Source organism: Lithobates pipiens, unplaced genomic scaffold (assembly GCF_037356315.1).
Source record: "Lithobates pipiens isolate NorthernLeopardFrog02 unplaced genomic scaffold, aLitPip1_a1.2 Scaffold_23, whole genome shotgun sequence".
Taxonomy (NCBI): Eukaryota; Metazoa; Chordata; class Amphibia; order Anura; family Ranidae; genus Lithobates; species Lithobates pipiens.
Window position 1 is genome coordinate 276,346,202 of NW_027507785.1, and position 27,111 is coordinate 276,373,312.

The window sequence follows — 27,111 nt, forward strand, 5'->3', positions numbered from 1 at the left end:
ACTCGCGCCAAACAATGAAGTCACATCCGGAAAGCGGAGCGCAATTTGAAATCGTAACCGCCAAAGTGGGGCTGTATCCCGCAGTGGATGTGTACAGAGCCGGCGAGAGCCTCGGATTGTACTACTGATTGGACGTTATGATGAGGAGATCTCTGCTGTAGATCGGAGGGTGGATGTGTGCGGGGAGCAGACGGCGAGGAGCGGGATCGCTGTAAGAGCCGCCCACCCATCATTGTGTTCTGTCTGGAGACGTGTGTTCTGTTATCCGGGGTACCGGCATCTGTGGGAGCAACACCGACCCATCCCTTCTATGGGGGAGCAAGAGTGCCCCATGATTGGTGTCAGTGGGAGACATGGTGCCCCATCACTGGTGCCAGTGGGGGGAATGGTGCCCCATCACTGGTGCCAGTGGGGGAAATGGTGCCCCATCACTGGTGCCAGTGGGAGGAATGGTGCCCCATCACTGGTGCCAGTGGGAGGAATGGTGCCCCATCACTGGTGCCAGTGGGAGGAATGGTGCCCCATCACTGGTGTCAGTGGGAGGAATGGTGCGGAGCGCAGTGATGTGTAGTATTAGATCTGAGTGATGGATGTATCTCTATCTTGCTGTGGAGAGAGCGCAGTGTCTGGAGGGCATCCCGGGGGGTGGAGGCTCTGGGGCGCATCCCGGGGGGTGGAGGCTCTGGGGCGCTTCCCGGGGGGTGGAGGCTCTGGGGCGCTTCCCGGGGGGTGGAGGCTCTGGGGCGCTTCCCGGGGGGTGGAGGCTCTGGGGCGCATCCCTGGGGGGTGGAGGCTCTGGGGCGCATCCCTGGGGGGTGGAGGCTCTGGGGCGCATCCCTGGGGGGTGGAGGCTCTGGGGCGCATCCCTGGGGGGTGGAGGCTCTGGGGCGCATCCCTGGGGAGTGGAGGGTCTGGAGGGCATCCCTGGGGGTGGGGGGTCTGAAGGGTATCCCGGGGGGGTGCTCGGGTGGGCTGTCTGGAGGGTCTTGAAAGTAGCGCCAGGCGGAGGGACCCGTGGGAGACCACTCCCCAAACCAGCTGGTGCTTCCAATGCCCCCTTGTTGTCCAGGGCCCTGCAGATTCTTCCCAGCACCTTTGGAAGCCAAGGATCAGGACATCGGGAGATGCCAGTGATGGGATAGAGTGTGACATGGGCCACTAATGACATGTTTCTCTTTAATGTCATCCACATGCTATGATGTCTTGCCCTCTGTGGACTCAGGGTTGTAAATAGTGGCAGGCTGTGTGTCATTTATGGAGATCACAGGAAGCGGTCCTCCTAGGGTGACATTTCCTGAGTGGCTTCCCTAGCAGGCACAGTGTGGTCATCCTAGGACCAGAAGTCTAAGCCCTTGTACACACGGTCGGAGATTCCGACAACCAAATCCATCGGATTTTGTCCGAAACTGTTGTATTACACACGGTCGGACAAAGTTGTTGGAAAATCCGACGTGATGACTTATTTCGTTACGACGGGACTACGTTCAGGCTAGTAGCCAATAGCTTTGGTGTAGGAATTTGATCTGAGCATGCGTGGCACTTTGTCCGATTGGAATTCTCTACACGTGATCGGAGTATGTCCGATCGGAGCATTTTGTCTGAAAATTTTACCAACATGTTGGAAAACTTGGTCCGTCGGATACTCCGACGGAAACAGTCCGATGTAGACCATGTGTACAAGGGCTTAGAGTTAGCAAGGACAGGAGGTAAACAAAGTCCAAAGATGAAGGAAAGAATGATTCTGCTAAGTATACAGAAGAAGATAAAGTTAGGGACATAACATGACAGTGTTTATGAAAGTAATCAGGGAAGTAAGGCCCCTTTCACACGTGCGGACAGTATGTCCGTATTTCATCCATCCGTTTGCGGATGAAATACGGACATACATGCATCCCTATGGGATAGCGGGTGTCTGCGGATGAACATCCGCAGACACCTGATATTGTCCACCTCCGCTATTGTCCGATTCTGCAGACAGAGGAAAATCCTATTTTTCTATCCGTCTGCAGAGCGGATCGGATGAACACGGACAGACGGTCTGTGCTCATCCGATCCCCCATAGAGGAGAGCTGACAGGGCGGTCCGTGCACAGTGTGCGGAGACCGCCCTGTCCGCCGCCGGCTCAGTGGGGACAACGGAGTGATCCCCGCTGAGCAAGCCGATCATCACGGGCGGATCATTACTGATCCGTCCCGTATGAAAGGGGCCTTAGTCAAATAACTTTTATTTTTAAACAGTTTTTAGGATAGTTATTCTAGTGTAACAATAAACGTTTTACAATTACAAATGGGGATTCCGCTGATATTTTGGTCTTTGAATTGCAGTTACTACGTTAAGGGAAAAAACTGATTGTCTTTCAACTTTTTTTTTTAAGTGGTAATAAACTCAAAACCAAGAATGTAATTCTCATTGCAGCTTGTCAACCATTGGATGTGGTGGCTGTATTCGTTTTTCTTTTCTTTGTTTTTTTTTTTTGTTTTTTTCTCCACTGTTTTCAGCTGGTGATCTGGCAAGTAACACTACTCCTGTATTAGAGTGCCCCACTCTTAGGCTGCTTTCACACTGGGGCGGGAGCAGCGTCGGCGGTAAAGCGCCGCTATTTTTAGCGGCGCTTTACCGTCGTTTTAGCGACGGTGTGCGGGCGCTAGCGGGGTGGTTTTAACCCCCGCTAGCGGCCGAAAAGGGGTTAAACCCGCCCGCAAAGCGCCGCTGCAGCGGCGCTTTGCCGGCGGTATTGCCGCGGTGTCCCATTGATTTCAATGGGTAGGAGCGGTGAATACACCGCTCCTTCACCGCTGCAAAGATGCGGCTAGCAGGACTTTTTTCACCGTCCTGCCAGCGCATCGCTCCAGTGTGAAAGCCCTCCGGCTTTCACACTGGAGTTAAAGGGGCCGGTTTTTTTCAGGCGTTACACAGGTGCTATTTTTAGCGCTGTAACGCCTGAATACCGCCCCAGTGTGAAAGCAGCCTTAATGAAGGCGCATATGGGGTGCCTTTAAACAGCGGCATTATTAATGGCTTAGTTCACTTTTTTTCAAAAAAAATAAATATATTTTTGCAGGAAAAATGTTCATGTATTTTTTTTCATAGGAGCTGGCAGAGCATTGCACCAGCGATCAGTGGATCGTGTCTGCAATGCTAGGCTCCTGCACAGTCTGCCTGCAGCTCTGTTGCTCTTTCTGCTAGAGTGTAGACAGTGTGAACAGACTATGAGTGTGCTGATGAGAATGCTCACAGTCCATTGAGAACTACAACAAACTGTCTACCACAGTGGCAGATGAAACTTGTAGTTTTCAGTTTTCTCATTCACAGATTCCTGTAAATGAAGGGTAGAGCCCACACAGCCGTGCCGTTTTAAAAATATGGTGGGGGGGGGTGATTGGGGTGCGGGGGCAGGTCTGGAGCATGTTACACATTTCACCCTAAATATGGATGTAACATGCTTCAAAAGGTGAACATATCTTTTAATGGGGGGGGGGGGGGGGGGTGGTAGAGATAATTTTCAGCTCTAAGCAGTTACAGCAAACTGTTTTTTTTTTTTTTTTTTTTTTTGTTTTTTTTTTTTTTCCTGTGGGATAAAGGTTTAATGTAAATAAATTAAATTAAAGTTGACCATTGTAAGTACCCCTGTCAGTAGTAAATACTTTGTTGCGTCCCCCTTAACTGCTACATCTACAGGACAGCTTGTTTTGAAAAACAGACTTACTGGCTGGATTACCAGGTAAAAATAAAGGAATGTTTTGGCTGGGACTGGGCTTTAATTTGAAGGTGTAATCGGCAGTATGTATTAGTATTTAATTTATCACTACAAAAATAGATGATATGCATAATTCTGTCATCTGTATTTGATCTATTTTAGTAGGCTAATTTTAGTAGAGTGAAGATGAGTGTCTGTCATATGTCTTCATTGTTGTGTTTTGTTCCTTCTTCAGGCTATGCAAACTCCTGCTGACGGGGTGTCAACCCCCAAAAGTAAGTCAGCATCGCGCAGCAGCGCCCCCTACCAGAGCTCTAGGTACCCTCTTGGATGCCTAACTTCTGCTCGGCGACGTTTATCATACCGCCGCCTGTCCAAGAGGAGGGTACCACCAAGCACACCTTTCCAGGTAAGTTCTGTTAGCCTATAATACACACTGCAAAATCTCTTTTCTAGTGTTAGGAAGATTTTTTTTATATCTTGGTGAAAAAAAAAAATGTGCTTCCATTGACTCTTTGCAAAGAGAGAACATCGTGGAAGGAGTAAATTCCAACTTCTTCTGAAAACACTTTTTTTTTTTTCTGTCAAGGGAGCAATATTGAGAATGGAACCATGTTTCATGATACTCACAAAGTATGAGCGAAACATGTTCAAAAAGGTGAGCTAAGCCTTTAACCACTTCCCACCTGGCCACTGCACATAAACGGCCAGGTGGACGTCCAGGAACGTCCTTCAGAAGGAGACGGATCACGCGCATGCCCGCGGCATGATTCTGATGCACTCGTGTCATCTCTGATTGGCAGGAGAGCTCTGTGATTGGCCTTCCTGATCACGATGGCCGTGCCCATCACAGCCGTCATATGATGTAAAACGAAGAGCCGGTTGCTAGGCGATCGGCTCTCCTCTCCTCACACAGAAGTTATGGGCGAGGAGAGCGCATCGCTGCAGCCGGCTGGTGATCAGTGAGTATGAGCTTTTTTTTTTTTTTTTTTTTTTTTTTTTTTTACACACTGATCACCAGTGTAAAACATGTACGCAATGTAAAATGCACGTCCCCCACAGATTTAACAGTATGCACATCTGTACATGATTATCTATGTACATATTTCTGTGGTCACACAAACCAATTATTATACACTTAACGGGATTTTTTTTTACCAAAGACATGTAGCAGAATACATTTTGGCTTAAATTTATGACAAAATTTGATTTTATTGGATTTCTTTTAAAATAGAAAAAAAAATATTGTTTGTTTTTCCAAATTTTCGCTCTTCTTTTTTTTTTTTTTTTTTTTTCGCTTGTATCACAAAAAATGGAAACAAAAACGGAGTCGTGAAGAAATACCACCAAAAGAAAGCCTCTGTGCGAAAAAGATAAAAACTTCATTTGGGTACAGCGTAGCATGACCGCGCAATTGTCGTTGAAAGTGTGAGAGTTCTGAAAGTTGAAAATTGGTCTCGCAAGGAAGGGGGTGAAAGTGCCCAGTATTGATGTGGTTAACCACTTCATTATCATCTCTGAAAGATGGCAACCTCGTTCTGATAGGGCATTAATGGACTTCCTCCCAGAATCACAGCCCCCGTGTGCTCTGTGACTGATGTGTCCATAGGACATAGCTGATCACAGATCAGAGGAACGAGGCAACTGCAGCAGCCCCTTACCATTTGATCAGCTGTGTCCAGTTACAGCTGATCACATGTAAACGGACTTGCTGGTTATCAGCATTCCTTTCCTCACACGCGGTGTCTGTGTGAGGAAAGGAGTACTGATTACCGGTAAGGCTGTCATACACAGATAATCGGGGCACTGATTATGATTGCCACCTTATCAGCGCACATTGGTAATGAAGAAAAATTACTTATTTGCAAACTTTTATAACAAACAAACAAAAAAATCGTTATTTTTTGCTAAACAAAAAAAAAAAAAAAACCCCAGTGTTGATTAAATACCCCCAACAAAAAGCTCTGTTTCTAAAAAAAAAAAAAAAAAAAAATTATTATTTCATATGGGTACAGTGTTGCATGACTGCACAATTCATTCAACGTGTGAGAACGTTGAAAGTTTGGCCTGGGCAGGAAGGGGGTGAAAGTGCCCAGTATTGAAGTGAAGGAATACCAGAATTATTCAATAATCAATATTAAAGCGGAGGTCCACCCTAAAGTGGACCTTCCGTTGATTGGAATCCTCCCCCCCCTCCGGCGCCACAATTGGCACCTTTCAGGGGGGAGGGGGGTGCAGGTACCTGTACAGTACAGGTATCTGCACCCACTTCCTGGATAGAGCTCTGCGGAAAGGGGCGTAGATTACGCCCCTTTCCGAAAGTCCCCCGCTGCCTGCTGGGAAACACACAGATCCCAGAGGCAGCGGGTCCATCCTCATTGCGCGGCTCGCGCATGCGCAGTAGGGAACCGGGAAATGAAGCCGAAAGGCTCCACTTCCTGATTCCCATACCCAAGATGGTGGCGGCAGCACCCGAGAGACGATCGAGAGATCGGCTTCGGGTGCCGACATCGCGGGCGCGCTGGACAGGCAAGTGTCACTATTTTAAAAGTCAGCAGCTGCGGACTCCCGCTTTAATGTGTTTAATGAAGTTCTAGCTACTTATCTTAACAAACGTTTCTTTAAAATAAAAAAAATTGGTTATTTTTTTGTGTTTTCCTACAAGACTTCTTTTGTATTGTCCGTTTCAGGAAACCCTTGATCAACAGAAGGGAGCTTTGTTGCTCCAAAAACAATGGACTCTTTACAGTGTGACACCGATGCATAATTTTTCATATAACAAGCTAAAGGAATACTCCAAGCACTTATCTGCCACCATTGCAGCTGAAAAGCAGAAGGGTGTTGCTGTTGATCCGGGGTCAGACTTTAACCTCAAAGCCAGCTTTTCCTGTCTGCCTGGACTCAGGGGGAAAGAGAAGGATCCAACCGCAATATTAGTTCAGGTGAATATGTCTGCACTGCACTATTCTTGTAAACTATTTCTGGGCAAAATGAAAAAATAAAATCAAAATCATCTGCAATATGGCGCGTTTCACCATGTTTTTGCTCTGCTGCACGTAAAGCAAAATACCTAAGGCCCCTTTCACACTGGGGCGGTGCAGGCGACGGCGATAAAGCTGCGCTATTTTTAACGGTATTCTGCTGCTAGCAGGACCGTTTTTAACCCCCGCTAGCGGACAGAAAAGGGTTGAAAGTGCCACTGCAAAGACTATTAATATTATACATGAAGGATTGGATAGTTGCTATGGTAATTTTAACAGATTTTTGTTTCACCATTTTGATTATGTCCCTATAAAAGGATCCATATAGTTTTTATTTGTATTTTCACTTTCTGGCTCCTTTTGGGGTCATTGCCATTATTGCCACTTATTTTTAGTCATAAAACCTAGATATTGCAGGCAGTGCCCTGACAAGGTCATCCAGTGCACAGGGCAAAGATGCCAAACTGCACCCCTCCCCCTTCCTTCAGGGTTAGGATCAGGGTGCCTACATCCCTGCAATAAGCCATTGCCCACCCCTTGTCCCAGCCCCGATTACAGGTATTGGTACCACTTGTAAACACCATAATTTTGATTATTTTACGCTACCTTTGGGATATATTTGAGTCGTGTTATTTAAAGAGGTAGCACTTCACTCCTTTTTTATATTTATAACAGAAAGATATATGCTGATCTGCCAAAAACCCAGAATAGGTCTTCCCTCAATGTGCATTCTACAGAACACTGCAAGCAAACGGGCAAGTTTGTTTTATTCCAGAAGAGAGGTGCCATGTTGTAAATTCCTCCCTGCTCATAAGCATTTTCATTTTGCCTTTAGTTCTGCTTTTGACAGATTTTAAAGCAAGCCATCCCAGTTCCTAGCTGCTTGGGATCTTTGCAAATGAATGACTTCACATTACAACAAAGAATGTAAAGTTGGGCTTTAGTCAGTTTCTAACAGCTGGAGCATCTGTTGTTTGTTTGCATTGGAGAGGTGAAGTCGCCCAAGATTCTGGTGCTTCTTAGGAAATTTAAAGAGACGTTTCTGCACACTGCCTTTTGGCTACAGTTTTGAAGGAGGGATTGGATTTTGATTGCTTTTACTGCTTGTTCAGAATATGTAAGTTTTTACTTTAACGCTTAAGGACCACCCCACATACACATACTGTGGCAGGGCGGCCCTTAAGCACAAAATCACGTACCTGTTTCCGATCCTCGGCTCTGGGGTGCGCTCGCAGTGATCGGCTCCCGCTGTGTCCAATCAGTTGGTCTGGTGGCCGCGATGGCCACTGGGACACGCCAATCATTCACCGGGGAGGCAGAACGGCGGTCTGCCTATGTAAACAAGGCAGACTGCCGTACTGAGGGCGAAAGCTGGAGATCTTGTGTTTCTGCTAAGCTGAAACACTGATCTGTTTTTCTTCAGTCACACCGTTCCCCACACAGTTAGAAAGCACTCCCTAGGAGCACACTTTGCTTGCCCCGATGTTAACCCCTTCCCTGCCAGTGTAATTTTTACAGTGACTGCATATTTTTTTTCTTTATTTTTAATAGCACTGATCATTGTATTGGTGTCACTGGTCTCCAAAAAGTGTCACTTGGTGTCAGAATGTTGCAGTCCCTCTAAAAATCACTGATAGCTGCCATTAGTAGTAAAAACAAAAATATGTAGCAGAATACATATTGGCCTGAATTGATAAAGCGATTTGAGTATAAAAAAAATTATTGCATATGTTTTTTTTTTTTTTACAGAAAGTAAAGACCCCCTTTTTTTTTTTTTTTTTATAGTGCAAAAATAAAAACAAGAGGTGATCAAATACCACCAAAAGAAAGCTCTATTTGTGGGGGGGAAAAGGACATCAATTTTATTTGGGTGCAGTGTTGCAACTGCTCAATTGTCAATTAATTGTCAGTTGCATATGCAGATGATCTCTTATTGTATATAACCAACCCTATAATAACCATACCAAACTTCATAAAAGAGTTGGATAGATTTGGAGAACTGAGTAACTTTAAAGTTGACTATGATAATTCCGAACTGATGAACATCACGCTGGAGGAAAATATGCAAATAGTCTTACAAAAGGATTTCCCATTTAAATGGAAACAAGATGCGATTAAATACTTGGGAATATATATTTCAAGAGATTTGAAGCTCTTGCAAGATATGAATTATAATGTGGCAGTTCATAAGGTAAAAAAAACTTTTAGGAAAATATGATAAAGTAACTTATTCATGGCTTGGAAAAATAAGTATTGTAAAGATGGAGATATTACCAATTTTATGTTGTATATTTTTCAAACAGTACCTATTATACCATCAAGCAAGATTATGAAAGATCTAAGAAAAATGGTAGAAAGTTTCGTATGGTCGCATAAGACCCCTAGAGTAGGTAGAGAAGTACTAATTGGAACAAGAAAAATGGAGGATTAGCATTGCCTGACTTTTTTTTAAATGCCTTCAAGCGGCCTCATTAATAAGAATAATAGGCAACATAATGCGGAAAAATAAACAATGGGTACATTTAGAAGACGATATATTAGGGGTGAAAATAAAATATCAACCATGGATAAAACCTAATTTAAGACCAGAAGAGAAGGAGTTACCTATTTTTGTAAGAACAACATTAAAAACGTGGGACGGTATACTAAAAAAAGGGAAACTTGTCTTCTTTAATAGGCCCTATGACTCCACTATTTGCCAATCCTGAATTTGAGCCAGCTTTAAAAGTTATAAAATATCTAAAATGGAATATAGATGAGCATGAACGGGTAATACAAATTTTGGAATAGCTCCAGGAATTGGGACATGACTATAAAAACAATTTGGTTACAATATCGTCAGTTGAGAGCATTTATTGACCCAATTGAGACAATGATTAACCACTTGAGATCCGCGCTATAGCCAAATGACGGCTACAGCGCGGATCTCCTTTTCCGGGACTACGTCTATTGACGTAGTCCCGTGTACGAGCGGCCTCTGTGATCGGCGAGTCCATGAGACTCGCCTGATCACCGATCCGTGCAAGGGGTCGATCCCGACCCCCTTATCACGTGATCAGCTGTCAGCCAATGACAGCTGATCAGGTGACATAACGGAGCCGGTAATCGGCTAGTATTCCTCCTCGCGCTGACAGCGCGAGGAGAAAAAAAAAAGCCGATCACCGGCGGCCATGATCGGGACATCAGTCCCGATCATGGCCAGCAATGCAAGCGCCCACCTGCCCCCTGCCAGTGCCCACCTGCCCCCTGCAGTGCCACCCTAATAAAAAGTAAGTGCCCCCCCGTCAGTGCCACCCAGCAGTGCCCATAGTGCCACCCACAGTGCCCACAATCTGCCTCAAAGGTGCTGCACCCCAGTGCCGCCCATCAGAGCCACCTATCAGTCCCATCTATCAGTGCCACCCATCCGTGCCATCTTATCTGTGCCTATTAGTGCCGCCTTAACTATGCCCATCAATGCCCACCAGTGCAGCCCATCAGTGCCCACCAATGCAGCCTATCAGTGCCGCCTAATCAGCGCACTTCAATGAAGGAGAAAAATGACCCGTTTGCAAAATTTTATAACAAACTATTAAAACATGATTTATTTTTTTGCATCTTTTTTTGTTTGTTTAGCAAAAAATAAAACTCCGAGCTGTAACTAAATACCACCAAAAGAAAGCTCTATTTGTGGGAAAAAAATGATAAAAATTTCATTTGGGTACAGTGTTGTATGCCCGCGCAATTGTCATTCAAAGTGCATCAGCGCTGAAAGCTGAAAATTGGTCTGGGACTGAGGGGGGTTTAAGTGCCCAGTAAGCAAGTGGTTAATAGACAATTAACCATGTTTGAACAAATAGCAGTATATAAGGATAAAGCGAATAAAAAAAAATTATCTAAGATATATAACTTATCCTTCTGGAGACATTAAGAAAATAGTAGGAGTGAAAATGGGAGGAAGAAACAGGGAATGAGATGCCTGAGAAAGAATGGGAAGAGATAATTGGTAGAATACATAAATTATCCATAGCAACTAAATATCAAGAAAAGAATTATAAAATTGTAATAAGATGGTATAGGAGCCCAGTGGTAATGAATAGAATAAATAAAGGGAATTCTGAAATCTGCCGAAGATGTAAGGTAGAAAAGGGTACTTTAGAACATATATGGTATAGTTGCTGTAAGATAAGAGTATTCTGGGATAAGATAATAGGAATATATCAGAAGGTGACAGGAATAGGGTTAAAACTACATATAAATATAGTGTTATTCTCCCTCACACCGAAAACACTAAAACAGAAGGAGATGGAGTTTTTGCATTATATGACCACAGTAGCAAAGGCAGTAATAGCACGGAAATGGAAAAAAGAAACTGGTCCAACAATAGATTGGATATGTGAGATGAGTGAAGTATATTATATGGAGAAACAAATAAGAGAAGGATATGTGGAAAATCGGATTTCAAAGTACTGGAAAAAATGGCAGGAGTTCTGTACCTCAGGGAAATTGAAAGAATATATGTAAGAGAATGGATTAGGGGGTAGTTGGGTGGGTTTTTTTTGTTTTTGTTTTTTGGGGTATAAATGTTAGTATGATTGAAGATATAAGAATGGATAAATGTTGATGTTTTGTATGTTTTCAAATATAAATAAAAATAAATTTGAAACAAATATGTAGCAGAATACATATTGGTCTAAATTGATAAAGCGATTTGACTGTAAAAAATAAAAAAATTATTGGATATGTTTTTTTTTTTTTTTTTTTTTTTTTTTTTTTTTTTTTTATAGTGCAAAAATAAACCACAGAGGTGATCAAATACCACCAAAGAAAGCTCTATTTGTGGGGGGGAAAAGGACAAACACTGAGTAAATTTTATTTGGGTGCAGTGTTGCACAACTGCTCAATTGTCAGAGCCAACAGAGTGCACTATCTCAAACAATGGCCTGGTCAGGAAGTGGGTAAAACCTTCCCGAGCTGAAGTGGTTAATTACCACCCTTTAAAGCTGCATATACCTTCCCTTTACTTCACCCCTGCTACTTTCTTTAGCCTCTGGGAGCAAAGAGTAATGTTGGAAGCTTCCGGGTATGGGATGCATGTATGCAGGGCTAAGCAACAGGCTCACTTTAACATCGCCCTCCCTAGCAGTGCAGCCTTTCCTTCTCCACACCACTACTAATTCAATGTTTTTTTTTTTTTTTTTTTCTTTTTTCTTTTTTTTCTTCTCCCTACCAGATTACTGGAAAATCCCAAACTCAGCATTCCAAGGGGGGCACAGAAGAGCGGATTGTGTGGACTGGTTGGTTCTGTGGGACATACGCAGAGGAGGACATATTAGAAGTGATACCAGAGACCTTTACCTGTCTTCCACTGTTTCTTATTAACGGGTCAGAGACGTTTACCAGTATAGTGGGCACCTGGTTCCAACAGGCGTTTGACTGCTGTTTTGGTAAACTGGTAATCAGGTCACATGATCTTAGATGGTTAGCAGCTATGTGCGCAGGATATGAAGTACACGGGCATGTGCCCACCACAGAACTGGTATTCTCTGTGCCAGTCGAACCACACATGGACATCTCTTTTGCCATTCACCCGGAGGATTTTAAAACCCTGTGGAATAACATTCAAAAATCTAAGGATGAGGTGACGGTGGAGGAGGTAGAACATTTATTTCAATGTCTTTATTCACATTTCTTCAGACACTTTAAAATCCACTTATCGGCGACGCAGCTGGTAAAGGTGACTGTGGCTGTGGTCTCGGCACACTGTGACGGCAAAGTAAAGGTAAGCTCTTTGTCTTGTGAGTTGTGTAAATGTACATTTTAGTAGCTTGTGTGTGTGTGTGAGGTGTTCAAAGCACCTGTTACAGGATTTCATTTAACTTTAAAGTGATTGTAAACATTGTTTTTTAAATAACAAATATGATATTTACCTGCTCTGTGCAATGGTTTTGCACAGAGCAGCCCGATTTCTCTGTCTCGTGTCCCCTGTCAGCGCTTCTGGCCCCTCCTTCCTGCCCAGCACCCCCACAGAAAACAACAGATTCCTATGGGGGCTCCCAAGCCACTGTTCTGTGTGTCCATACACAAACAGCCACATTTTGGCCCTGCCCCCCACTCTCTCCTCATTGGCTCACTGGCTGTGATTGACAGTAGTGGGAGCCTCTCAGCCAGTGAGGGAGGGAGGAACCAGGACAGTCGAGGCTCTCATGCACATCGCTGGCTCAGTATGGGGGGGGTCTGGGAGGCCTTCATAGAATGCAAGACGTTAAAACATTGAGCTTTAACAACTACTTTAAAGCTAATGTCCAGCTTTTAGTGACGTTTTAAATAGTAAGAAAGGCAGCAGTTGTGTGCGCTGTATGAATTATTTGTAGCCTCAGTTACGAATGATTAGAAAACTCTGGACGACCGCACTCCAAAATGAAATCAATGCCTTTTTATTCATGAAACAAGGTCACACAAAAATGGATCACAGCAAAGCGACAATAACTGACGCGTTTCACACTACCAATAGTGCTTACTTATAGCTAACAAACATGAAAACATATGGCAAATAAATATAGTTCACAGCTAAACACATAGTAAATTAATTAATTTGATCAATTGACTAGGCAACATGACCCAGCCAAACAAATGACTTAAACTCTCAATGTGTGTCACCGAAAACATATAACCCAATATTTGTTCCATGCCTGTATAATAAGCAATATATGTGTGTATGGTATGGTAAATGTATAAATATATAGCAGCAAAAGCTGTCAATCCATAATTATTACGTCATTATCATAACATTAAGTAAGCCAGGGGTTGACAAATTTGTTTGGAATCTAGGAGCCAGCTTAAAAAGTTAGGCGCCAGGTCCGTGACGGCGATCCGGACCTGTCCCTGGCCTGACATGGAGACGAGTGAGGGGAAGATAGCAGTGCCGTCGCCGCCCCCCCCCCCCCCCCCCCGTCTCCAAGTCATTGCCCATAGCTCTTAGAGGGACATTTTATTTATTTTTTTTCAAATGACAATTTTGCATTTTAGTGTAAATATGAGATGTGAGGTCTCTCTGACCCCAGGTCTCATATTTAAGAGGACCTGTCATGCTTTTTCTATTACAAGGGATTTTTACATTCCTTGTAATAAGAATAAAAGTGACACAACATTTTTTTTAAAAGGACAGTGGAAAAAAAAAAAGTTAAAATAAGCAGAAAAAATAATAATTTTTAAACGCGCCCTGTCCTGCCCGCATATAAAATCGGTGTTCGAACCACACATAGGAGGTAGCGCCGTGATCGGTAGAGCGAGAGCAATAATTCTAGCCCCAGACCTCCTCTGTAACTCAAAACATGCAACCTGTAGAATTTTTTTAAACGTCGCTTATGGAGATTTTAAAGGGTAAAAGTTTGTCGCCATTCCATGAGCGGGTGCAATTTTGAAGCGTGACATGTTGGGTATCAATTTACTCGGCGTAACATTATCTTTCACAATATAAAAAATAATTGGGCTAACTTTACTGTTGTCTTATTTTTTTATTAACTAAATTATTTTTCCCAACAAAAGTGCGCTTGTAAGTCCGCTGCACAAATACGGTGTGACAGACAGTATTGCAACAACCACCATTTTATTCTCTAGGGTGTTAGAATAAAAAATATATATAATGTTTAGGGGGTTCTAAATAAAGGGAAGAAGAGGCAGGTAATATAAAACAGGCAGAGGAAGCTTCATTAGCATTGCTGGTTTGTCATACCAATGGCGACCACAAGAGGGCGCCAGATTCCATAAGGAATCATAGGACCGCAGAAGGCCTCAAAGCCGCGGCCTAAATTTTCGGCCGCCGGCGGAACAGCCCAACGCAATCACACTGGGGGGGTCCACAGAGACAGGATACCCCCAGCTGTGCTGCCCCAGGCGCGAGGTCGCTATTTCTAGTCGCCAATGCGACCTGGCGCCCGGGTTTTGTCGAGCCCTGAAGTAAGCCATATATTAGGGGTGCACAAATGGGTTTTTTGGTGCCGAAACCGATACCGAAAATGTAAAATACACTAGGCCAAAAACCGATACCGAAACATATTTAAAAAAAAAAAGACTGGGGACGTGGTACATGATACAATTTATACAATGCAGCCAGAGTGTCCCCCCTCGTAACAGCCACCTCCGTCGCCTGTTCCCGGCCGCGTGCCGTCACGTACAGCCCCTCCCCCTTGTCAGGGCACTTTGATAGACAGATCATCCGTCCAATCCTGCGGGTGATCTGTCTATCAAAGTGCCCGGACAAGGGGGAGGGGCTGTACGTGACGGCGCGCAGCTATTGAACTGAAAGCTGTGATTTTCCCGGCGCTGTGATCAAACAGGTGGTGGAGGCGGCTCTCCTGCACTATAACATGATATAGCTTTTCATGATGGGCTGCACCCTACCCAGGCCCCGCTCCATTTTCGGCTGTTTTTCTCATTCGGCAAATTGCCAAAAAGGCATTTTTGGCCGATATGTTTAGGCGGCCAAAATTTCGGTGAATCCCAAATAAATAAATTGTGTGTGTGTGTGTGTATATATATATATATATATATATATATATATATATATAGTAAATAAAATGAATCCTATTTATACATAGAGTATAGGGGTGTATATAACACAAGTGGATGGGGGCAGACAAGCCAACTTTAACATGGCAAACTACATGTAAAGGACGGAGTGAAAAACACCCGCTTCATAGCTCTCGGTGGGTGTTTTTCACTCTGTCCTTTACATGTAGTTTGCTATGTTCAAGTTCGCTTGTCTGCCCCCATCTGATCATGTTATATACATCCCTATACCTCTTTACTCTATGTATAATAGGTTTTATTTTATTGATTTACTTATATTCATTTCACTTTTTTCATCACATGCAAATATATGTGTGGCTTTTCACACTTTTGCTTTATTATCATGTACATTCCGTGATCGATCTGCACATCGCATATGATTTGTCAATCACTTTCTCCTTTTTCACCTGGTTACTATACACTACATTAATTAATGGTTGACTATATTAAGCCATCTTTTACACATATGTTAAAATGACAATTTTATTTATTTTTATTTTTTTTACTTTTTTCACTCTATTTATTCATTTTAATTTTTTTACCTTTTTAGTTGAAAGATAGATAGATATACCTAATTTCTCTTTTTGCTTATACAGGCATGCAACAAATATTGGGTTATATATTTTCAGTGACACACATTGAGAGGTCAAGTCATTTGTTTGGCTGGGTCATGTTGGTTCCTCAGTTGAATTAACTGTCTAGTCAATTGATTCATTTACTATGTGTTTAACTGTAAGCTATATTTATTTGCCATATGTTTTCATGTTTGTTAGCTATGAGTAAGCGCTCTTGGTAGTGTGAAACGCGTCAGTTATTGTTGCTTTGCTGTGATCCATTTTTGTGTGACCTTGTTTCATGAATAAAAGGCATTGATTTCATTTTGGAGTGTGGCCGTCCAGAGTTTTCTAATCATTCGTAACAAGTATATGCTGTTGCCTGCACCTGAGTTTCTCTATCCCTGGAGGAGCTGTTTCCTGGCTTCGTAGACCTGCCTGGAGCGGTGGTTTTCTCATATTTGTAGCCTCAGCTACTTACAGTAATACAGTGTGTTCCAGCAGAGGGATGAGGACTTCCCGTCCCAGTTCAAAACCTAGTCAGACTGAGTGGCACCTGGTTGGGTGAGTCGGAGAAGCAGGCTGGTGACATCACAAACTCCAACGCAGCCTATCACAGGAAGAATTGTTTTTCTTTTTCCAAAATGGATTAAATTCATTATTTTCCTTAAAATTCTACAAACAATACCCCATAATTACAACAAGAAAGAAGTTTGTTTGAAATCTTTGCAAATTTATTAAAAATAAAAAAACAAAAAATCACATGTAGATAAGTATTCACAGCCTTTGCAGTGACACTCAAAATAGAGCTCTGGTGCATCCTGTTTCCACTGATCATCCTTAAGATGTTTCTACAACTTTATTGGAGTCCTCCTGTGGTAAATTTAGTTGACTGGACATGATTTGGATAGGCACACACCTGTCTATATAACGTCCCACAGTTAACAGTGCATGTCAGGGAGCAAACCAAGCCATGAAGTCCAAGGAATTGTCTGTAGACCTCCGAGACAGGATTGCATTGAAGCACAGATCTGGGGAAGAGTACAAAAAAAATGTCTGCAGCATTGAAGGTCCCAATGAGCACAGTGGCCACGTCCATCCGTAAGTGGAAGAAGTTTTGGAGTCACAGGACTCTTCCTAAAGCAGGCCACCTGGCCAAACTGAGCGATTGGGGGAGAAGGTCCTTAGTCAGGGAGGTGACCAAGAAACTGATGGTCACTCTGAAGGAGCTCCACCATTTCTCTGTGGAGAGAGGAGAACCTTCCAGAAGAACACTCATCTCTGCAGCACTCCACCAATTAGGCCTGTATGGTAGAGTGGCCAGAAGGAAGCCGCTCCTCAGTAAAAGGCACATGACAGCCCACCTGGAGTTTGCCAAAGACACCTGAAGAACTCTCTCAGACAATGAGAAACAAAATTCTCTGGTCTGATGAAACAAAGATTGAACTCTTTGTCCTGAATGGCAAGCATTATGTCTGGAGAAAACCAGGCATCATTATCACCTGGCCAATAACATCCCTTCAGTGAAGCATGGTGGTGGCAGCATAATGCTATAGGGATGTTTTTCATTTGCAGGAACTGGGAGACTATTCAGGATCAAGGGAAAGATGAATGCAGCAATGTACAGAGACATCCTTAATGAAAACCTGGTCCTAATCTCCTCCAGAGTGCTCTGAACCTCAGACTGGGGTGAAGGTTCATCTTCCAACAGGACAACGACCCTAAGCTCACAGCCAAGATCACAAAGGAGTGGCTACGGGACAACTCTGTCAATGTCCTTAATTAGCCCAGCCAGAGCCCAGACTTGAACCCGATTGAACATCTCTGGAGAGATGTAAAAATGGCTGTGCACCGAAGCTCCCCATCCAACCTGATGGAGCTTAAAGTGAAGGGCCACCCTGAAAACCAAAAAATGTTAAAAATGAAAAAAAAATCTAAAAAAAATAAAATGAAAAAAATTTTTTTTTTTTTTACTTACCAGAAATGCCTGTTGCTAGGCACTTTATCCTAATCTTCCTCTTCCTCCTCCGCGGAGATCTTCTGTCTTCGTCGCGGCGTCTTCTGGGTAATGGGTCGCGCTGTGTTCTGGGAACTGTGTGTTCCAGAACACAGCGCGTCCCATTCAGAAAGCGCTGCGGGACTCGCGCAGTAGCTGCGGGACTCCCGCATGCGCAGTAGGAAACGGGCAGTGAAGCCGTAAGGCTCCGCTGCCTGTTTCCCTTAGAGGGAATGGCGGCGCCGAGAGCCGAGGGACGGGTCGGCCTCGGGCGGCCGACATCGCGGGCGCCCTGGACAGGTAAGTGTGTTTATTAAGTCAGCAGCTGCAGTGTTTGCAGCTGCTGACTTTTTTTTTTTTTTTTTTTTAACTGGCCCTCCGCTTTAAGAGGTCCTGCAAAGAAGAATGGGAGAAACTGCCCAAAAAAAAAAAAAGCTTGTAGCATCATACTCAGACTTGAGGCTGTAATTGGTGCCAAAGGTGATTCAACAAAGTATAATGAGCAAAGGCTGTGAATAATAATGTACATGAGATTTAGTTTTTCATTTTTAATTAGCAAAAATTAAAAACGAACTTTCACGTTGTCATTATGGGGGATTGTTTGTAGAATTTTGAGGAAAATAATGAATTTAATCTATTTTGGAATAAGGCTGTAACATAATTAATATATGGAAAAAGTGAAGTGGATGCACTATACCTCTGTTGCAGCTGTCCCTCATTGGCTCTGGCTCTAAGTCCTGAGAAGTGAGTGATCACATGACCACTCATTTTCTCAGTTCTCGATCTGCTCACAGCAGAGAGCAATGACTATCAGTCGCTGCTTTCCGCAGCACAGAGAAGGGGCATGCACAGCTGACTCCGGCTCTGGAGCTACTCTGCCTCATCAGTTGATAGCGGGCAATAGCCTGCTATCTGCTGACTCTGGGTCACAGAAGAGCAAAAGTATGTACTCTCCTGTGACCCCCTCGAGATGTATAGATAAAAAAAGCTTTGGCCAAACTTTTCTCTTCTAAAATAGAAGGTATTCAGGTGTCTCATTCCATCATAAATCCCTAAAAATAAGATGTTTGTTCCTAATTTTAGGATATTGAATGAAGCCATGCAAATTGTCAGGGCCTACTATATAGAGGGTATTGTTTCCATACGCTAAGTTGATGCAGCCTGAGACCGTATTATGCAGTTTGGAAAAAAATGGCACCATAATATATGGCTGTACCTGCCCTATAAACCAGCGGTTCTGGATTTACAGTTGGCCCAGGACCATAAAGAAATGATTGCATGGCTTTGTGGCTTTGCCCACCATTGTAAAGTTGTTCTAAAGGTAAAACATTTTTTTCCTTTGTGCATTCTCTGCTTTTAAGGTAAAAAATGTTTTGCCTATTGCTGCCATTGGCTCCTGTTGTGCTCAGTCAAGTATTCTGAACAGGGAGTGAGGGGTGGGGGGCTGCACTGTGTGTGTGTGTGTGTGTGTGTGTGTGCGCGCACGTGTGTCAATGAACACCTATAGACTGGCTCAAGATCAAGCCCGCACGTCTGCCCCTAGAGCAATCGCAGGAGGAGCCAAATTCCACCACTGGGGGACACCAGAAAAGTAGGTTTGGGGCTGTTCTGTGCAATTGAACAGAGCAGGAGAGTATAATATGTTTGTTTTTTATTTTATTTATTTTTTTAAATTGCCTTTTAAACTTGCTTTTAAATGAGGTGTAAACCAGGACTTGACAAAGAAATTGAGTCCTAGCGCCTGGACTTTTGTCAGTCCACATCTACCTCCCACCTGCTGATTGTGCTATAGCCAAAAGATGGCTATAGCACTGTCATGCAGTTCTGGGAAGGCATCTATATATAATGTGATCAGCTGTGTCCAATAACAGCGGCCCTTTATAATGTGATCAGCTTTGTCCTGCCCAGGAATCCAGCGGTGTCCTCACCGAGCCGATTTTAAATCGGGTGCTTCCGCTGCCATCTCCACTAAGGGAAACCAGCAGTGAAGCCGTTCAGCTTCACAGCCAGTTCCCTACTGCGCATGTGTGATGCTCTCTGATTGGGCTGGCTGCAGGGAAGAAAGAGGGGGGATGTGAGACCGCTTTCTTTGCTTGGTCCAAGTAAAACTGCAAATTATCATGTTGAGATCTGGACTTTGACTCCTGACTCTGTCCTTCCAAATTATTAGGTTTGAAACCATTTTTAATGTGGTTTGGTCTTAATGCTTGGATTATTGCCTTGCTGGAACACATCTTCTCCCTAGGCTCAGGTTTTCTGCCAGGATGGCTCTACAATTTACTACATTCTACCCTCTCAAGCCTTCTAGGGCCTGCTGCAGGAAGTATCTCTGTAGCATGGTGTTGCCACCACCAAGGTTATCTGAGGGGATGGTGCATTTATGATGGTTTACGTTGTATGGCCTGATTGTCAGACTGGAGGGCTGACCAATCACTTGGGAAACATTTGAGCCTCTCCAATCTTAGTTACTGAGGCCTGTTTCTCTTTCAGACAAATATGATTTCTGTTGGTGTCCCTAACTAATCTCCATCTTGCACAAACACTTTTGGTGGAAAGCTTGTTGTTGGTATGCTCTTTCCACATCCTAATCCTTAAAGTGGTTGTACACCCTGTACAACTACTTTTACCTACAGGTAAACCTATATTAAGGCTTACCTGTAGGTGCTGGATAGAGGTTTAGGAGATATTTACGAAAAAGCTGAGCGCTGATGACTATGGCCATGCACACTTTAGAAAGGGCACATTGTGCTGTTTCTAATGGGGGTCATGCCGTGACTGGTGGCTCCCGTGACTCCGGCCAGTCACAGACCCGGCGTCTGTGGCCCCTGGAAGGAAGAGGGGCAAAGATGGACACTCCCAGCTAGTGGGGACAACGGTGACATTGAGGGCTTTGGTTTCAGGTAAGTGATACATAATGGGCTACTATGCCATGCATAGTAGCCCATTATGCTTTACCTTTGCAGGGAAATAGAGGAAGTAAAATCCACCAGGGTTTATTCCTCTTTAACTGTAGTCAAATAATTAGTTAATCTGTAGATATGTACAACAAGTGTTTAACCCTTTCGTTGATTATCGTGTACGCTTAGAGATCTTCTTGTGCATATCTACATATCTGACAGAGCAGCGTGAAGGTATCTACAAATGCTTCCCTACTATCTGCCTAAACCTGATGGAATTTCCCCAAAGCTGAGTAGTAGTAGTAGTAGTAGTAGTAGTAAAGTCTCTCTGTATCTAGACCAGAGTTCCATGGAACACTGGGGTTCCTCCAGAGGTTGTTAGGGGTTCCGTGAGAAAAGAGTGATTTCTGCCTCACTGATAAGTTCCCACTGATCTTTTTATCCATCTATAAGGGGATAATTCTTCCTAATGACCACAAGTGTAAGGAGAATTCTTCCTACGGACCATTACATTAATATATCATTCGTTCTAGTTAGAATTTTTTTAGAAGGAGTTCCTTGAGACTGAAAAGTTATTACAAGGGTTCCTCTTTGTTGAAAACATTGGGGAAGGCTGATCTAGACCTAAGGCTTGGCCATACATGAATCCAGTGTTTTTTTTGTTTTTTTTATCAACCAGTAGGCTAATTGGGGAAAAAACTGAACTGAACAGACTCCTCATAAATGAGGCAGATGGAGGAATCCATCCCGCTTCACTATTCTATTCAGACAACGAGGATTCTTGGTGGCACTGATCAAACAAACATTTTCTAACAAGCCCTTTTGTGAAAAGTCAATCAGTAGATCAACTTCTTATGAACAGGAACAGGAAAAGTAATTTGCTCCCTGCTGAACGAACTGAATTTCGATCCATATGTTTTAGGGATAATCAGTGACTCGAAGAGCCCCTTGTCATACCCTCACCTTTTCTTAGAGCTGCTTGGAGTCGTCCTTTTTATCTTCATGGTTTTTAGTTCAGCTTTTCTCCAGAACCCTTCTTTTTTTTATTTTTATTTTTTTTATTTTTTGTACCCTATAGGAACTCTTTAAATTTTTATATCTGTGGAACCCCTGTAAAATTGAATACAGCATTACATTGGCATAATCTGTAAAGTTGTAGATACAATAAGCAATGTGACGTAGAGTATTTGCTACCCAAGGTTGATAATTTTTGTGCCCCCTTGCATTGTTGGTAGGTGGGTCATGCATGGTCTTTGGGAAGAATGCCACTCTTGGGCTACTTTCACACTGATGCATTTTTGCTGCGTTTTTTTTAACATGCAAAAACTGAAAAAAAATACAATCCCTTTAAACCTTTTGGGACTGTTTACACCACTGCACCGTGGGTGTGGTGCGTTTTGAAAAGTCCACGTTGAAATGAATAGAAAATGTATTTTTGCTTTATTTTTTTGAGTAGTGTCCAAGTTTCACAGGTGCTTGCTGTGTAATAGGCATATGCATATTGGAGTGTTTTTTTATGTTATTTTTTTTTTTTTTTTTTGTTTTTTTTGTTTTTCAATGGAGCAGTGTGAAACCAGCCTTAGAGACTTCTAATAGATAATTTGTGTCCATTGTAACTTATGTGACAGAGAAGATGACCGCCACTGGGTCTGCCCATTGATGGCCCAAAAATATTCAAGCACCATAAGATGGGAAAGAATCCTTAGCCGTCTCTGGTTGAGGGAGGCTGTATTAGGTTGTGCCACAATCCTGAATAACCAGGAGTTGGATCTTCCATTCACATATATTTTATTTTAAATTTGCTTGATACCCCTTGCTACACAGAGATTATCTCTTTCATTCAGGATTTATGTGCACAGATGTATAGGGACAAATACGGCAATGTCTTGTCACACAGGAACCGCCAGGGTTGTGTAAAACAATCTGTACTAACAGGCCTGGGCTGGCCATACAGCACACCGGGCATTTTCTCGGTGGGCTGGGGCCGAATGTCCTAACAAGATCAGACTGTTAATGACCAGGCCACACAGTGGGGGGTAAGCTGTGACCGCGGTCAGGGCGGGGCTTGTGCAGACCGCAGTCGCCGCTCACCTCCCGCTATGCAGCCATGCCTGTGTCTCCTCTCCCGTGTTTCCTGCCCCTCCAGTGATATCATCCTATCAGCGGAGCAGGGGGGTTGGTAAGAGCTGGAGATCTGCACAGAGAGTGGGAGTCTTTTCATATTAACAAGTGGGTAATCACCCACGTTCATATGATCCAGATCTGCAGCTCCTCCCGACCCCTGCCCTACTGATAAGATGACATTGTTGGCGGGGCTGGAGATCCTGAAGAGGACACACAGGCTGAATCCTGCCTCTGCCCTGCTAAAGGTAGGACTGTGTGGTGGAGAGAGTAAAAGGGGGCACTGTGATTAGAGAGTGGGGGGAACATGACTGCAAGGGGCGTTTTGATTAGGGGGCTGTGATTGCTAGGGGCACTGTAATGTAAAGGGGCACTAATCAATATAGTGCAGTCCCCTTTATATCCCCGTGCAGAGGGCTGACTCCTTGAATATCCTGTCACCAAACACCCCTGCAAACTGCCACCTGGTCCCTGGAAAAAATTGGCTGCTCAGGCTAAAATGCATGGGGCTTTTTTTTTTTTTTTTTTTTTTCTGTCCTAATTCAGGCCTCTGTACTAATCAATTTGAATATATGGCTGTATGCAGGTAAACGTGCATGGATGTACACCCCTGGATGCAGACAGTCATATATCTATATGCAGGTTTATGTCCCAAGCTGCATATACAATACCCACATACAGCTGTATCCTGTATTTTATTTGTACAGATGGCTGTACTTGCCATCTCTGGTTCCCTGGTGTTTAAATACAGCAGTATTATACATTCTATGTCCCAGTACACCCATGCGTATGAGCCCTTATTATTTAGCTATTTAAAATAATTGTGTATACCAGTGATGATTTATGTGTGTCCGTATTAAAGAGGGACCTACCTACGTAATCTGTTATTTTATGCGTTTTCATTGTAATTTAAAGCTGAAGTTTAGCCGTGGAATATTTTGCAGAGTTGCATTGGTCTAGGTTGGGTCAATGTAAATATCCATGTTCCGTACCTGGCTGACCCCCATGGAAGCTTGATATGGCTGTAGTAGACACCCACCGGTATTACAGTGCTTAGCGCTATGTCCCCTGCCCATGGGGTTTCTTGATTGGAACAGGCACCATTCAGAGAACCAGAATTTAGCAGTCACTGTAGTAGTGGTGTCTACTACATTGATTTCAAGCTTCCATGGGGATAGGCCAAGTAGCGCACATACATATTTGCATTGGTCCAAGATAGGCCAATATAACTGCAAAATAGTCCATACCTGGAGTCCAGTTTTATATCACTGAAGCCTGGTACACATTATGAGGTTTGTTTTTTCTGTTCAAAAGAAGTCCGGCTGATGTTGAGCAGTTGATATTCAGTCCGTATGTGGAAGGCTTTTGCAGAGATCTATTTTTACTTTGTATAGTTTCTGATGAAAAGAAATCAAATCCACTCAGATTCAATGTTACATGATCAAAAATCCTAAGAACTGCCATGGGAATGACTATTACTTCTAGTAGAGGTCTCCAAACTTTCAAAACAAAGGGCCAGTTTATTGCCCTTCACACATTAGGGGAGCAGAGCTGTAGTTGGTGGGAGTAGAAAATGCCCTGGCATCATTGGGAGTAAACACCACAGGCTGGGTGGTCAATGGGAATAAAAATTATTACATCATTGGTTTCTGTGGAAGGAATGGTGGCCCCATCATTGGTGACTGTGGAAGGAATGGTGGCCCCGTCATTGGTGACTGTGGAAGGAATGGTGGCCCCGTCATTGGTGACTGTGGAAGGAATGGTGGCCCCGTCATTGGTGACTGTGGAAGGAATGGTGGCCCCGTCATTGGTGACTGTGGAAGGAATGGTGGCCCCGTCATTGGTGACTGTGGAAGGAATGGTGGCCCCGTCATTGGTGACTGTGGAAGGAATGGTGGCCCCGTCATTGGTGACTGTGGAAGGAATGGTGGCCCCGTCATTGGTGACTGTGGAAGGAATGGTTGCCCCGTCATTGGTGACTGTGGAAGGAATGGTGGCCCCGCCATTGGTGTCTGTGGAAGGAATGGTGGCCCCGCCATTGGTGTCTGTGGAAGGAATGGTGGCCCCGCCATTGGTGTCTGTGGAAGGAATGGTGGCCCCGCCATTGGTGTCTGTGGAAGGAATGGTGGCCCCGCCATTGGTGTCTGTGGAAGGAATGGTGGCCCCGCCATTGGTGTCTGTGGAAGGAATGGTGGCCCCGCCATTGGTGTCTGTGGAAGGAATGGTGGCCCCGCCATTGGTGTCTGTGGAAGGAATGGTGGTCCCGCCATTGGTGTCTGTGGAAGGAATGGTGGCCCCGCCATTGGTGTCTGTGGAAGGAATGGTGGCCCCGCCATTGGTGTCTGTGGAAGGAATGGTGGCCCCGCCATTGGTGTCTGTGGAAGGAATGGTGGCCCCGCCATTGGTGTCTGTGGAAGGAATGGTGGCCCCGCCATTGGTGTCTGTGGAAGGAATGGTGGCCCCGCCATTGGTGTCTGTGGAAGGAATGGTGGCCCCGCCATTGGTGTCTGTGGAAGGAATGGTGGCCCCGCCATTGGTGTCTGTGGAAGGAATGGTGGCCCCGCCATTGGTGTCTGTGGAAGGAATGGTGGCCCCGCCATTGGTGTCTGTGGAAGGAATGGTGGCCCCGCCATTGGTGTCTGTGGAAGGAATGGTGGCCCCGCCATTGGTGTCTGTGGAAGGAATGGTGGCCCCGCCATTGGTGTCTGTGGAAGGAATGGTGGCCCCGCCATTGGTGTCTGTGGAAGGAATGGTGGCCCCGCCATTGGTGTCTGTGGAAGGAATGGTGGCCCCGCCATTGGTGTCTGTGGAAGGAATGGTGGCCCCGCCATTGGTGTCTGTGGAAGGAATGGTGGCCCCGCCATTGGTGTCTGTGGAAGGAATGGTGGCCCCGCCATTGGTGTCTGTGGAAGGAATGGTGGCCCCGCCATTGGTGTCTGTGGAAGGAATGGTGGCCCCGCCATTGGTGTCTGTGGAAGGAATGGTGGCCCCGCCATTGGTGTCAGTGGGAGGAATGGTGTCCCCGGGGCCAGATAAAAGCAAGCAAAGGCCCACAGATTTGAAGATCATTGACTTGTAGAACTGTGCAGTTGATTTCCACAAAATGTATTTATTATGGTCAAGACTAAAATAACTATGCAGAAAAATGCATTTCTTATAGACTATTTATTTTTATTTTCTTCTTCCTTTTTATTTTTTTTTTATAGTTCTTCAGCAAGGACCATCTTGTACGAGTGCTTGGATTTTTCACAGAGATCGCAATAAACAATATTCAGTATTAACCACAACCCAAGACTGACTTCTGTAATATATGTATAGGACTAAAGTCACACCACATGCGTGGGAATCTGCTCTACAAGCCATCCTGCACTAACCAGCCCCTCGGAGTGGAAACCGGATCTCTACAGGATTACTACACCATCTGCCCGTCTGGATCCTTCATAGGGATAGCTTAAAGCACTTTTGTGTTTTTTATAATTTTATCTGGCAGTTCCAGCATTGTCAGTTTGTCATAATTGTCAAATAAATTTTTTCTCAGTAAGTTCTTGAGTATGTATCATAAAACCAATCCAAGGGTTATGCATGGAGGTATCCGCGCTCTGATGGGACAGGTTAACATACTAAAGCAGCCAGCATTAATTTGATTACAAAATGAATTAACACGTGAGTTCATAAGCAGGGCTGCCTATGGGGTCTCACATCTTGAGTATGTATATTAGGAGTCGCATATAAAAATAAGCCATTCACCTTCACACTTAAAATTTTTACACTAAACCTTTCAACTGATCAAAGATATTAAAGCCCAACTCTAACCCCAATGTGTTTTTCCGACAGAGATGGAAAGGTTTGGAACTTCATTAGGATGTAAATTATTTTTACGTTCCCATAGAATAGATGGTATTTTTATTTTTATTCTTTTATTCTGTGTGATACGTTTAGGCAGGAAGTGAGAAAAAATATCCCTTCTGGGCCTGCAGACTGCAATATAAACCTGACAGATCTCTATAACATGAAACCAATCAGAATGGAGCAGTGCTTTTAAAAGATAACCTCTGGGAAAAACGCAGAGCTGCTAACCACCTTGTGAAAATGCTAGTTGCCTGGCTATGTTTACTCCCTGGTTTCCGCATTTCTCATTCACTGACCTAAAACAAATGTGTCTAAAGTCAGAACCACATATATATATATATGTGTGTGTGTGTGTGTGTGTGTGTGTGTACTCTGGGTTATAGGTCCAAAGTATGGAAGCAAGATGTTAATATGGCAGCCAAGAAACTGGTATTTGCATAACAACAAGTTTTCAGGAAAGCTTTGC

General features: G+C 44.0%; 1 protein-coding gene across 1 annotated transcript; it reads left to right on the forward strand.

Annotated features, from left to right (window-relative positions):
• The first annotated feature begins 5 nt into the window (after positions 1 to 5).
• CENPL (centromere protein L) lies at positions 6 to 26,337 on the forward strand. Its single transcript, XM_077453254.1, has 5 exons — positions 6 to 211; positions 3,933 to 4,106; positions 6,388 to 6,639; positions 11,891 to 12,439; positions 26,003 to 26,337. Exons 2-5 carry the CDS (start codon positions 3,936 to 3,938, stop codon positions 26,075 to 26,077), a joined length of 1,047 nt encoding a protein of 348 aa, XP_077309380.1. The 5' UTR covers positions 6 to 211; positions 3,933 to 3,935; the 3' UTR covers positions 26,078 to 26,337.
• The last annotated feature ends 774 nt before the right edge of the window (positions 26,338 to 27,111 follow it).